At 44.5% G+C, this 13,344-nt stretch overlaps 1 protein-coding gene across 5 annotated transcripts in view; it reads right to left on the bottom strand.

The window, feature by feature from the left end:
- Positions 1–2,243: 2,243 nt before the first annotated feature.
- The window catches only part of ehbp1 (EH domain binding protein 1), a 183,818-nt gene continuing 172,717 nt past the window's right edge, over positions 2,244–13,344 (bottom strand). For all 5 annotated transcript variants that reach the window (XM_030747768.1, XM_030747770.1, XM_030747771.1 and 2 more), the window contains 4 exons: positions 12,133–12,232; positions 11,092–11,165; positions 3,670–3,784; positions 2,244–3,336 (listed from right to left, as the gene is read on the bottom strand). In XM_030747768.1, coding sequence (XP_030603628.1) covers positions 3,246–3,336; positions 3,670–3,784; positions 11,092–11,165; positions 12,133–12,232 — 380 coding nt within the window. In that variant the 3' untranslated portion in view covers positions 2,244–3,245. The remainder of the gene's footprint in view (positions 3,337–3,669; positions 3,785–11,091; positions 11,166–12,132; positions 12,233–13,344) is intronic.

Genomic DNA, 13,344 nt, shown 5'->3' with positions numbered 1-13,344 from the left:
TCCAAGCTGTCAGAGGGCCGACGAAGGGTCTGACTGAAATACCACCTCCCCTCCTCTCCTCTGCACATGCACACACAGGCTCCGTTAAATTATGCAAAAAGGCCATTCAACAAATATGGCCCTCACAACACAAAAGAGACGGTTTATTCTGACATTTCCCCTGCATTGCTTTTTTTTTCTCCTTCCATCCTCTCTCGATGTGAGTAAGACCCCGAGATAAACCCCTGAACAAGTATCAAGTTATCAAGTTGCACCAACCTTTTGTAATAAGAGTATTTTGTCTAATCCCAAATTGCAGTTGAATTTTCTTAATGCTGAGCTGGTAAAGCCTGGGATTAGGCGGCGAGGAGAGGAGGGGGAAAAGTTTTGTCCCTTCAGCCGGCAGGATTGGAAGTGGGGATCTGTGGGGATGTTGTCGGTGCTTATTAAAACGATGATGCATAAAACGGAGTGTTGTAGGAGCCCCGGCGCTGCACGCAGAGACCGCGGCTCCCTCAGGTGCAGCTTTTTTGGACGCGGCTGCGGCGGCGGGCGAGGGAAGTAAAAAACGCAGAGGCCGAGCGGCGCTCAGCACCTGTGAGGTGAGGCCAGGAGACTTCAAAGCTCAGGAGATAATCCATTCAGCTGAAGGATCCTCAGCTGCACAGTAGCGCCCGACCGCCGCCGTTTTTTTTATTTTTTTGTTTTTTCTTTTTTAAACGCAGCGCGTCGCTCTTATTCGCCGAAAAAGGGAAACTGACTCCAAATATTTTTCACTCCTTCTGCTTCTACTGGAGCATTAAATAAACCCGGGTGATGCTGCGGAGGTAAGACAGGTCGGCTTCTGCCGTTTTATTCTTTAAAACATGCACAAAAATGTAAAAACCTCAAATTATACCCTGTAATGATTTATTTAAAGGCGTTTTAAATCAGTTTTCAGTGTAACTTAAGTGATTTAGATGAATTTCAGAGATGAAGTACATTTAAAACTTTTTAAAGTTTCGTTTTTGCGCATGAACAATTCTGTGAAGACAAAATCAAACAGCCTTTAAAATGCTGCATGAAAATAATTTATAACCAAAGTGTAAATGACAGGCTGTGTATCTTTTTAAAGATTTTCTTCTCACACACACACACACACACACACACACATACTCACTCTCTCGCTCTCACACACACACACACACACACAGAGCACCGAGCAAAACGTCCTTCACCGTTCAGGCTCTGCTCTTTTTCCTCCAGATCACAGGCGCCCGCGATAAACGCGCTGCAATACAAAGTCAAACAAAGCGCCTCGGGGGACGCAGAGTGCGTAATGTGCGCGTACAGTCGGTCCCAAGCAGAGAAGAAACGAATCAGCAAATTAATTTGAAAGTATTAGAAAGGCCGGGGAGGACGTCTGCTGTCATAACCGATTTTCCTGCTTTAATCGGGGATGGGAGGCTGCCTGCAGGGACGGAGAGGAGGGTTAAACCGCAGACACTTTGTTCGTCCGGATGTTTTACTGCAGCAACATTTTTCACACTTATTTTCAGTAAATTACTGCAAATTAAAATGGACAAATTAAAAATTTAACGGTGTGATATTTTTTAACAGCTCTGAAAATTAATACTAAATGATGTGTCCCCCTCTCCATCCGTGGCTGCGGGTGACCGAGCCTCTCCAGCTCTGCAGCTCCGTCTCCAGCGCGCACAGGAGCGGCCCAGAGAGAGGGGGGAAAAAAAAAAAAACATCTGCTTGGTACAAAGTGATTTCTCTAATCTTCCTCAGAGGAACCTGCTCAACACCGACCTTAAAAAAAAGAAAGAAAAGGAAACAAAAAAAAAAAGCACAAAACCGCCGATTTTAATTTATAAACAGGTCGCAGGGGAATTGAACAGAGCGCCGAATAATAAACGCAACGCTCGCCGGTGGAAGCAGTGATAGGGGCCACTTATGTGCAGGGGCTGCAGCCAAGGGCGTGCATTTCAATAACTTTTTAAATTATGTGAACAAAGAGGAATAAATACGGTCTGGATCGTGGATTGGAAATCTTTTTTGTAAACTGAAAAAACTGAAAAAAAAAAGCAGTAAAATATCTGGAACTGTTTTAAAAGTGTGCGTCATTTAAAAATTAGAACCCCCCCCCCCCCCCCCCCCCAAAAGAAAACAAAAAAACATTGAAGCTACGATTATATAAAATAAAACCCAAATAAAATATTAAGTGCAGATTTAAAGATCCACTGAGGATGGTTTAAAAAAAAAAGAGGCCACACAGCGTCCTGGTGGAATATGAAATCAAAGACTTTATTACCGAAGACTTGGGTTATGACACTGGAATAAATAATCAGATAAATGTTCACACGTAAAAAGGACAGCTGCACCAGATGTGGAGCTCTAAGAGATGGAAGCATATTTCTCTTCTGAATACAATAAATAGAAACCAAAAGTCGTTGAGCAAAATGAAACGTGATGGTAGATTCACTTACAAGCAGCTTATAGGACAAACGGCAATAAATAATATATATTTCTGTTTTCTGACTGCATGAATCCTGGTGGAGGAAAAAAAAAAGGATTTTGGAAGCTGTTGGTCAGAGCAGTGATGAAAATATACAACACAAGTATTTTTTTTTTTCCTTTCTTTGTTTTGGTAAACTGCTTTCAAGCCAAGACAATAAAAAAAGCAATAGGAAAGTTAAGATTTATGAACGGTAATGCTTCCCAAGTTAAGATATTGTACAAGTAAAAAGTGAAATAATTAAAAGATACAGTCAAGTAATGAAGTAGCTTGGAAAGAATGTTATCTCTTTGTTTTCCTTTAAAAAGTCCGACTGAAACATTAACCCACCTCATCTTCTTAATATGAAGAAGGAAAAAAAAAGAAGAGAGTAAAATCACCCCCATTGTTGTGCTGTACCTCAAATCCACAGACTGTGCCTGGTCTCCACACTCAGACAGAGCAGGCTACACACAGGCTGCATGCTGCCGTCGTCTCACACGTATTTATATTTGTTACACATGGGTACCGTTCTGGAGAAAGTGGAGTTCAAATCAAAAAATATAAAGTGGGATAGTCCGAGTCCGTACAAAGTTGGTGCAAAGGTGTTGCGGGGCCTCTTCGCTCGGCCGAGTCTCTGCGGTTAATCTGACCCAGACACAAACCTCAAAGGGATTCCAATAACTGACAGAAATGTCTCAGCTCCACTATCAAATAAAACAATCGATAATAATGATGTGATACATTTCTTTTATCGGCTACATTTGTTGGTTCTGTTTGCTGACAATCACTGAAGGACACACTTCTCCTCTTTTTTGGCCATCTTGCCTTTGTTCTGCTCCAGCGTCCTCTCCAGGTGCTCGTCCTCCTCCTCGGCCCTGCGGATGGTAAAAGGTCAAAAGGTCAGATGTCTCGGAAGGGGAGGGGCAGACACAGGTAACACAGCTGGTGCCACGGCGAGTGTCGCCGTGCCACCTGTGGAGTGGCCTGGTGCCAGGGGCCACGCTCTGACCTTTTACCCACCTGCGGTGCCCTGATGGCGGCCTGGACGGGATCCCACCTGTGCAGGTGTGCCACAGGGCTGGCTCGCTGTGCGCGCTCTACATCTGCAGCTCCTGCAGACGCCTGTGACACACCGACTCACCACAGGAGTGGCTGCTGTACTGTTCAGCGTGTTTTTATGTGTGTATTCAGTTTTTTTGGTAACTTACTCTTTCTCCTGGGCGTCCAGGTCCCTGACCAGCGCGTCTCGCTTGTTGACCAGTATGACCAGCTCGTCCAGCAGCAGCTGCTCCCTTCTCTTCTGGGCCTCAGTCTTCTGCCAGTCTGCAACACAATCAGAGGGCTGCAGTCAGAGCTGGAGATGCTGAGGACGTTTTTTTTTTTAAATTTAATTCTAAAAACCTCGAGACACAAATGGAGAAAGTTTTCTTTTTTCTTTTTTATGGCTACTGGATGAACATGCGGCTAAATCATCTTCTGGACTGAACCTCTAATTGAGGTGTTTTGAAAAAGCTTTTTGAGTACCCTGGATGCGGCTTCAATTCTTTGAGGACTACACATGATCAGAAAGATGGAGAAAAGCTTCCTGTAACTCAGCAGTGGACACAGTTTGGTAAAAGCTCATCACCTCATTGGCCTGCTGGACTGTGACAGTGGACAGATCATGGAGCAGGGCGTAAATGTAAACACACTCCATCAGGTTGTTGGGGTGTGCGCACACAGTGATGCCATGTTAATGTGCAGCTTCACACAGATACAAGACTGATCTTATTCCCACAGGGACTTGCTGCTTTTATAGTCTTCAACTCTTCAGAAACATGCATGCTCTATTAAAGTGGCAGCTTTGCTGATTCATTTGTATTTTTGTCAATTTTTTTTAAGTTTTGGGTCCATTTTTTGAGGTAAAACAGATTTTGTTTTCACTAAATTTAAGTTTAAAAATCTCCTAAATTGAGTTTCAGTGGTCCAAAATCCACCAGAGAAACTTCTAAATAAATACCAACCCCCTGAATGTCACCTCCACAGCCAAACAAACAAACAAACAAGCAGGTGAACCCCTGACTCTCGTTTCTCAGTTCTCCAGGGTCTTTGCAGGAAGGGGCCCCACAGGGCCCCACAGGGTCCAGGTGGGACCCTGATCCAAATCCCCTCAGCCTCTCCCTGGAGGAGGGGGGCAGCCCACAGGAGAGCGCTCGCTCCCCCTGGGGCTCGAATATCCGCTGGCGCCCTCAGCGCAGCACTCACCCAACACCAGGGCAGCGCTCCTCCCTCCCTCACCCCCAAAACTCACCCCAAACACTCTGCGCACTGCAACCTTTCTGTACAATTTAAGCAACAATCACACTTAGCATGGATAAACAGGACAACATGTGCTGTACATAAATTAAAATAAATGAGTGTCAACTTAATAAAGCCACCTCATCTCATAAACACTGTTGCTGGTTGCAGGGTTTTAGCCCACCGCCTCAAAGCTCGAGAAAGGCAGGAAATCTCCTTCTGCTCCTCAGCTCAGTGTGAGAACGTGTCCCCCTCTAAAACCTCCCTCCATCGTTTCATATTAAAAGAAAGAAAGAAAAAAAAAAAGCTGCTTCATCCCAGAGAGAATTCAAACACAGCTGAGCTGAACTTCTGTGGCGCGTAGGCAACTTCACCCCTCTATCAATATTTAACTGGCTATTGATTCGAGAATAAAAGGAATGTTGTAAAATGTCAGTCCCAAAATAAGTGTGGCTTTATTAAAAATAAATATTCCCCCCCTCCTTATTGAGTCAAATTGCGGCAGTCAGGCTGTGTGCATGTCACGCTGGGCCCAGTGGGTTTGTCCTGAAAGGTCTGCGCTCTCTTCATTGGCCCCGCTCGTCCCTTTGAAGTCGACCACAGAGCGAAATGAACACAGTCCCAATATTTGGCTCTTCTACCCCCCCCCCCCCCCTTTTTTTTTTTCCCTCTCTCTCAGGGAAGCAAATTTACTCTCTTCTGATTTTTTTGTTTGGGAGTCGACAAAAAATTCAAAATGTCTGAATCTGCACCTCGGGGGTTTGTGGCTCCTTTAAACAAGCAGTTATTTAGGAAAGAATCAGGACAAAGTGTGAAAAAGAAAAGTGGGTGAGTCATCAGCTTTAGATAATTGTGAGACAGGAATGTGTGCAGCCATATCTGCCATAACTCTCCCACAATCCTCTCTCAGAAGAGGAGGGTTCACGATGAAGAACAAGGTATTTAAAAAAAAAAAAAAATTCTCCTTCAGAGGACTTCTCAGCCAAAAAGCCAAAGACCTGGTGGACCCGCGGTATGGACGGGAGGGTTTAAGGGGGGGGGGGGTCTGTGAGTGAGCTCACTGCTGTCCATCACATGTCTCAGAGTCCCGCCCCCCTCATTAGGAAGGTAAACAATAAAAAGAGCCGATGAGCGACGTGACCAGGCAACACCAGAGCGGGGCAGGCTGGGTAACCAGAGACACAGGAACAAACAAAACAGCCTGCAGCCACTCAGGCTGCAGCCCCCCCCCCGTAAGCCCCGCCTCCTCCATAAGAGAGAGGGAGAGAGAGGTTAAAGACTTAGAGGAGTGTGTACAACTCACACGGTGGGTGCATATTCAGATAACTCTCACCGTGCACGCCAGTGGTAACCATGTGAATCTGCACAAGGCACACAAGAATGCGCTGGTTCAAATCCCCATGAACCCCTCCACCCCCTCCCCGATGCTAAATTTATTCAGGAGAGCAAACCGGTCCAAAGCCCCGTTCTCTCAAAGTGGGGCGAGGCCGTCCTTCATGCATCCGTGTCTGTCTGCCGCATTTTCTGCTTCATAAAAAAATTCGGCGACATCACATCAGAGGGTTTGAACCGCAGCTTTGTGCGAAGACAGACACAAAAAGCAAAAACACATTCACCTTCACTTCTTTAGGCTCTTTTCTTTAGGCTCAGAGAGCTGATTTTGGCTGAAGTCCAAATGGAGCTGAGAGACAGAAAGTGTCACAAGAGGAGAAGAAAGTCAACAGGAAGGGGACGGTGTTGGCTGATCATTAAAAAACAGTTAAAAAAGCATCGCATGCCAAGGTTAAAAACTGGAAGAGAAAAGTTCCGTCTAAATGGTTATTACCCTCTAATCAAGACTGCTGTTGTTGAGGCTGAAATATAAAGGAGAAAGTGCCCACTGTTTTAGAGCAGTACACCCTTTATTTGGCCAAGAGATGATGAGCTAACTCTGTATGTGATCTCAGTACGCCTGTACTCGAAGGAACCTGTAGGAACGCTGAAGGCTTGTTCTAATCTGAAGCTTTTCCCCAACACATGCACTGTACCCCTGAACTGAGACACTATCCAACTGAGGTTCCTGTGAGAACACAAATTTCAGATGCAGCGTGAGATCCCAAAGTTTCTTTAATGTGTTGCACAGATGTGCGAATAAAGCTGCTAATAATCCTGTTAATTCACCTCTACTGAGTGGGTGTCAGGTGTGCTCCATCACCTAAAACGCACAGAATATTTCTGGTGGTGCATACCTGTCTGAAGCAGTGTATTTCCTACCTCGTGGAGCACGTGGGGGAAGGAAAAGTGTGAGAAATTCTCCTGAATCTCTGTAATCAATCATCTGCAAGAGTGCAGAACCTGTCCTTAAAAGATTTCCACATAACTTAAATCTGTATCCATAATTTTTGTGGCGGCGTGTAATATCACGTTAGCTTCACTGCAGGTGGCATCTGTCCCGAACGTAAACACAGAAAGCTACAACAGCTGGAGTCGACGCGAATATTAAAGCAAGTGTGGACACATTTCATCTTCCTGAATAAAGAGCAGCTTAAAAACCAACTCAAACACCCTCACTACAAATAAATAATTAAATACGCTCATTTCCTGAGTTTGTTAAAACCCGAGTCCGACAACCTGTGGAATGAAGACTGTTGCTATCAGCCTTTTCAGTCAATGTGCAACCCTGAAAGAGTTGGCGACATCATCAAAAGTTGCTCATGTGATAGGATTCCACAGTGCAGCTAATCAATCAGGGTCTGTAGTGCACCGTCCCCATGTGTTACAAAGCCCAAATAGATTTACAAATGATGTGTGTGTGTGTGTGTGTGTGTGTGTGCAGTGTGGAGAGGGATAAGCTCCTGCATAGGATTACATATTGATTTTAAACATATAAAAAAGCTTATCATATCAAACCGTAACAGGGGGGGAAAAAAACAACTCTGGGACCCGGCTATGCATAAATCCCTTTTAGATGGCAAGAGGGCGTCCACTTTAAAACATGCACACACACTCACACGGGGCCCTCGAAGGAAGCCAAGACGCCGTTCTGTGTGTGCGTACATAGGTGTGAATCGGTAAGCAGATAAAGAGGGCATAGTGGATCAATTTTTGTGGCAGGGAGATGAGAGTGTGGCATACAGATGGCATTTTCCCGCCTGGCATCACACCAAGACAGTACAAGGAGGTGGTTATCACTGAGCATGCTCATAAACGACATCAACGGCGGCCTGGAAGCCGCGGCCCTGATCCTGCGCATTTAATCAAACCCTGAACAGCGTTTTAATGTCATGCTGCTTCAAACTTCAGTTATGGAGCCTTCTTATCTTAAACCGACTGATGTTTGGATGCTTTAATGCTGCAGGGAAACAGGCTCACCTGAAGTCACGACCTCTGCGCTGTTAACCTTCACGTGTCTGACTCGGGTCATTTATGAGCCCAGGTGTATATTTATATGTTATTTATAAGTGCTTCCCACATCTTTCCTTACAACTTTTCATAGTTTATTACAGGAATTAGCCCAGTGCTGTGCCAGGGAAATTTATTTATTATTTATGACATATACGAGTGTTTTTTTAAGATTACATGTTTTGGTTTTATTATAATTTTCCACTTCTAATTGCTGCATTGTGATGTTTTGCAGTGAATCACGGCTAATAGGCCTAGAGTAGATTTACTGCTGCAGAAGCCTTGAGGCAGATACTTAATGCCCAAATTAACAAAGATGAGTCAGCATCAGTTATCAAATTATTTTTGGGTGTTTCTGCAAAAATGTATTTCGAATATTCCACATGTACGCATGTTCATTTTAAAACAGCAACATGGAAGAAAATGATGACTTTGCTGCAATTTGTTAGACAAAACATTGCAGAGCGCTGCACCAGCTGCACTTTGAACTCTGAACTCTAGTGCATCAGCTACTATAGTTATTTTACTGCACTTTAGGTCTCAGCACATATGAACCGATATGTACATAACAATTATAACTTTATCTGGCAGGATAGAGAAAACTGCAGCTGTAACCACACAAGCTGACTCGTCCTTCCTCCCTTTTGTGACTTTAATGTGTTTACACTGTGTCTTTTTTCTACATCAGAAATCACTGCTGCGTCAAGATCTGCTAACTCAAACAAACAGAAATCTGAGAGAGGTTGAGAAGAATTTGTCCTTTAGCAGAATATCAGCTTCAAAGTTGATTTCAGATGAATCCTCTCCTCCAGGCTCCTCTTTCTACCTCAAAGCTGCCCATCTTTCTTTTCTTCCTCCCCTTCTCCTCGCTCTCCTGCCCTGTAAGCGCACGTCAGCGGTACAAATGTAGAATAAAACATCACGAGTCAAACCTTTGCCTCAGAACAGAGACGAGGCTGAGCGGCTTAACTTATAATCTCCTGTCTTTAACTTTCATCAAACCCTTAAATGTCTACATCATTACAGAGACTATTCATAGGGTTCTCATTTCTGCGTGATTGCTCACAAATATTACTCACATCTGCAGCTGGATGGTAAAATCAGCAAATATTTATCAGCTTTTTACGTCAGACAAAGACAGAAACTTCAGGTCTTCACACTGACCTGGCAGTGTGTATAATTCAGTATGTGTGCCAACTGAGAGGGAGAGGTGTGTTTGATTCAGTGCAGGTATATATTTTTCTCAGCAGGGTGTGTGTGTGTGTGAGGGCAGGTGTGTTTCTTCTCTCGCTCTGAGTCATCTCTCTCTCTCTCTCTGTGTGTGTGTGTGTGTCATCGACTGGCCAACCAAATCAGCAATTACTCGCACGCCCGACCATCGCTCAATGGACCTGCCCAAGCACCAAATAAGAGCCGGGGAGATGTGTGCCACACACACCTTTATTCACACATACACATAGAGAAAGTGAAAGGTGGACACACACCTGTGAGATGTAAACTCATAGACGCAGGTAAACAGAGACCAACAGATCCTCACACACAGACAGCCAAACACACACTCATGCCACTCTTCCCAGCAGCTCAGAACTATCTGTGGCTGCGACAGAAAGGTAGAGCCTCTGAATGTTAAGTGCCTCCCTTAGGGAGGAAAATAAGGCCGGCTGATAAGTTAGTCAGCTGCAAATCCAACAAGTCCACATGAAGGCAGAGAGGACCGCGGTGACATGACACACACCACCTCTCCACCTCGAGTCACACACTATCTCTGCTCTCACATCCACACATGCGAGCGCTGTACAAATCCAAAACACGCACACACACGAGACAAAGACAAAAACACGGCTCAAAACAATACGCGCACACACTTAAAGCAGGCTCCCTGATACAAACACACACTCTGTTATGTGAAGCAGAAAAAGCAAAATCCTCCCATTCGACTCCAACAGGAGCTCGATAAATAAAAATAAATAAAGCAACTGGAGAAGAGGGAGGAAATCAAGCTGAACGCAGGCAGCGTGGCAGCGGCTGCAGCTCCACTTTGGATACGCGTCTGCTCCCCTTCTCCTATGCAGAGTCCACCTCCTCTCTTGCTAATTAGAATTGATTTATTATGGACCAGGTAGCTTATCAGGTGCCCGGTGAAATTACAATGGGTGTCCGAAGGCTGCGAGGAGAAAGGAGGGGTTTGTGGGAAGGGGGTGCTGGTCAATGTCGAATGGCAAAATCAATTAGCATTGATTGGTGAAAGGTTCATTTTGCCAAAGAGGACGCAGTCGAAGGGGATTAAACTTCCATGGCCCTCTGACAACTTTGATACGACACAATGGCTGCTTTTCTGGCTGTGGTGTAGTTAACAAGATTTCAATAACACAACTGCATTTTTTTTTTTTTTTAAACATCGCAAACACTCTCTGAATGCAGCTGTGGTCAGATTTCAAATCAGGCATCGGCTAGTCAGGTCTGGCTGAGATACAGATAGCATTGATCAAGTATCCGGGAGTGAAATCCCTCACAAGCATGCATCTTAATCCTCATCAAGGAGCCGACGCAGAATTCAAATCACCCTGTTTCAGGCTCCTGATGAAGGCTGGTCAACAGCCGACGGCCGGACAACACGCAGGAAGGACTCAGAGGAAGAGACACAAATCACTTAACTCGAACTCAAGCAACCCTGACAGTTGCTTTACCTCCTCTTCATCCCTATGAAATGGAAAATAAACTTCAACTGCTTCCATCTCCTCTAGGAGTCATTTTGGCAAGTAATTAAACTCCATCCAGATGTTCTGGTAAATTTTAGGAAGATTTAAGAATGAGAGTGCCACCAGGAGAGCAAAACAAACTCTAAATTAAAACAAATTTCTTGATATCATTGTTCGTTTTACCTCACCGTTACGTAACGTGAAACCCGGTCTCACAAAATTAAGAGTTTAATGCACATGTCTGCAGCCTCACTCTGTGTGTAGGTGTCTTACCCTCAATGGCCAGCATGGCTCTCAGCTCTCTGTTCAGCAGCTCGAAACGTCTCTCCAGATCGTGCTCTTTCTCCCTGTGGCAAGTTAGAAAGAGGGGAGAGAAACACACACACACACACACACACACACACACACACACACACACACACACACACACACACACACACACACACAAAGTTCATCAATATGTTAATGACTAAATCATTAAGTACTTAAAGAAACCTGCAATAAACATCGATTCAGGTACTCGCCCAAACCTTCTCCGGCTTCGCATTAATCTACTGCACATAACTGATACTCATAGTGCACTCACACAGCCCTGGGTGAAGGTGTGTGTTTGTGTGTGTGAGGATGGGAAAAGGAAAATAAGGAGAAAAGAATGTAGGGGGGGTGCATTAAAAGAAGTGAATGTGTATATGTATGTGTGGGCCTGTATGGGTGTATATAGGTGTGTGTGTGTGTGTGTGTGGCACACGCAACACAAATTGAATTCTTTCCTCTTTCAGCCATATTAAAAAATGAGCTAATTCGGCCTCTAATAGAATTTGTCCTTCACAGGCGCCTTTTTCTCTTTGCCTCCACAAAGGGAGAACAGAAAGGGCTAATAATCAGCCCTTCTGTCAATTGGCCACTTTAAAAGCCTCCCCTTTCCCACGATATAATGTGATTATGAATACTTCAGGCTCTCCTCCACTTGCTCCACTTTGAAATCCCAACAGCCGCACATGAAGAAAAAGGCAGCGTGTATGACTGAGCGTGTCCCCACCTGTCGCAGCTGACCACATACAAAGAGACTGGAGATAGAGTAGAGATCGCCACATTTCTATTGATTTCATATCCCCGTCTGCATGTAAATCAATGAGCGGATAGACAGAGAGGGGGCGAATGAAGTGGCGAGTACACTCCTGCGCCGTGCAGCTTCGACGAGCTTGATCTAATGCTCGAAGAGCAGGTTTATAATTCTTCTCAGCTGCTTTAATTTGACAAACGAGAACAGAAAATTGACGCAAAGGTGAAGCAACAGAGAGGAACAGTACGCACAGCAGCGAGAGCTGGTTCTGTCTCCTGATGAGGGCATTCTTCTTGTTGACCAACATGAACCACTCTTGCATCATGGCCTCCTCCTCCTCCTTGTTGTTGCCTGGAAAGAACACAGAAACAGACAAATAAACAAGCAGCTACACACGTTACAGTAAACGCCTTAAGAATAAAACGCTGCTTTCTGCAGTGAATTGAACCTGACATAAAAATTAGAGCACACCGTGTACACAGGCATATGCACATGAAAAGAGATGACGCAGATAAAACGACTGAGCCGCTGCCCCCGCAGTTAGTATGTCCACCAGATATTCACGTGTGGGTGTAAATACTCTCTTCGTTTATGTTCCCTGTGTAAACATTCACCTACTTCACAACGTCGATACGGCTTCAACCGGGGCGGGATTAACTCGGCGATTACCGTCGAGCACCTTTACAGAGTGAAGCCCCTCACTGTAGGGCAATACATATCCCACCAATCACTCAGCAGGCCTTCCAAAAAAAAAAAAAAAAAAAAAAAAAAAAAAAAACAACCCTCTCTGGGACTCTCTCCTGCTTAGTGTAATACCTGCTCAACACACACAGAGCTAGTGAGGCTCAGATGCATGGCCATTGTAAGCTTTGCCCACGCCTGGGGCTAAAGCTCTATGCTGTAACTTACTTACAAGGTACAATGGGATGCGCACAACTGATACAGACAAAGCACATCGAATGGAAAGCTTCAAATGTTAGCCAGGTAACAGCGACAGCCTCCATCGTGACTGACTTGGAATAAAGACCAGCAGCCTGGGTGTGGAGTTTTTCTCCCACCGCGCATCTGCTGGCCTCCGTGTACTAAACACCATATGATCATAAGGTTTTAAACATTCGTGTTCCAACCTAATGATACACCGAACCTGTGATCACTGCCAAACTCATTTAGATCTTTTTCATGTAGAAACTGCCACAAGGTAACTAAATGTTGGCCAAAGAAAATTTTCGCAGTACTGTTTAGTGCATATTTATATTTGTGTGTGCTGCTGGGATCTTTTTAATTATACAACCTTTCATAGTTTTTTTTTTGGCATTATTTTTTGACCAGAGAGTAAAGGAACGACACAAATGAAGATTTCCTGCTGGAGAAACCTTGAGGCAGATAAGTCGTCATTTTATTTTTTTTTGCAAAAAGGAGAGTGAAACCACATTAACTACATTAATACATTTTTTAAAGCTACT

Source organism: Archocentrus centrarchus, chromosome 15 (genome assembly GCF_007364275.1).
Source record: "Archocentrus centrarchus isolate MPI-CPG fArcCen1 chromosome 15, fArcCen1, whole genome shotgun sequence".
Lineage (NCBI taxonomy): Eukaryota > Metazoa > Chordata > Actinopteri > Cichliformes > Cichlidae > Archocentrus > Archocentrus centrarchus.
This window is presented reverse-complemented; position numbering and strand designations above follow the sequence as displayed.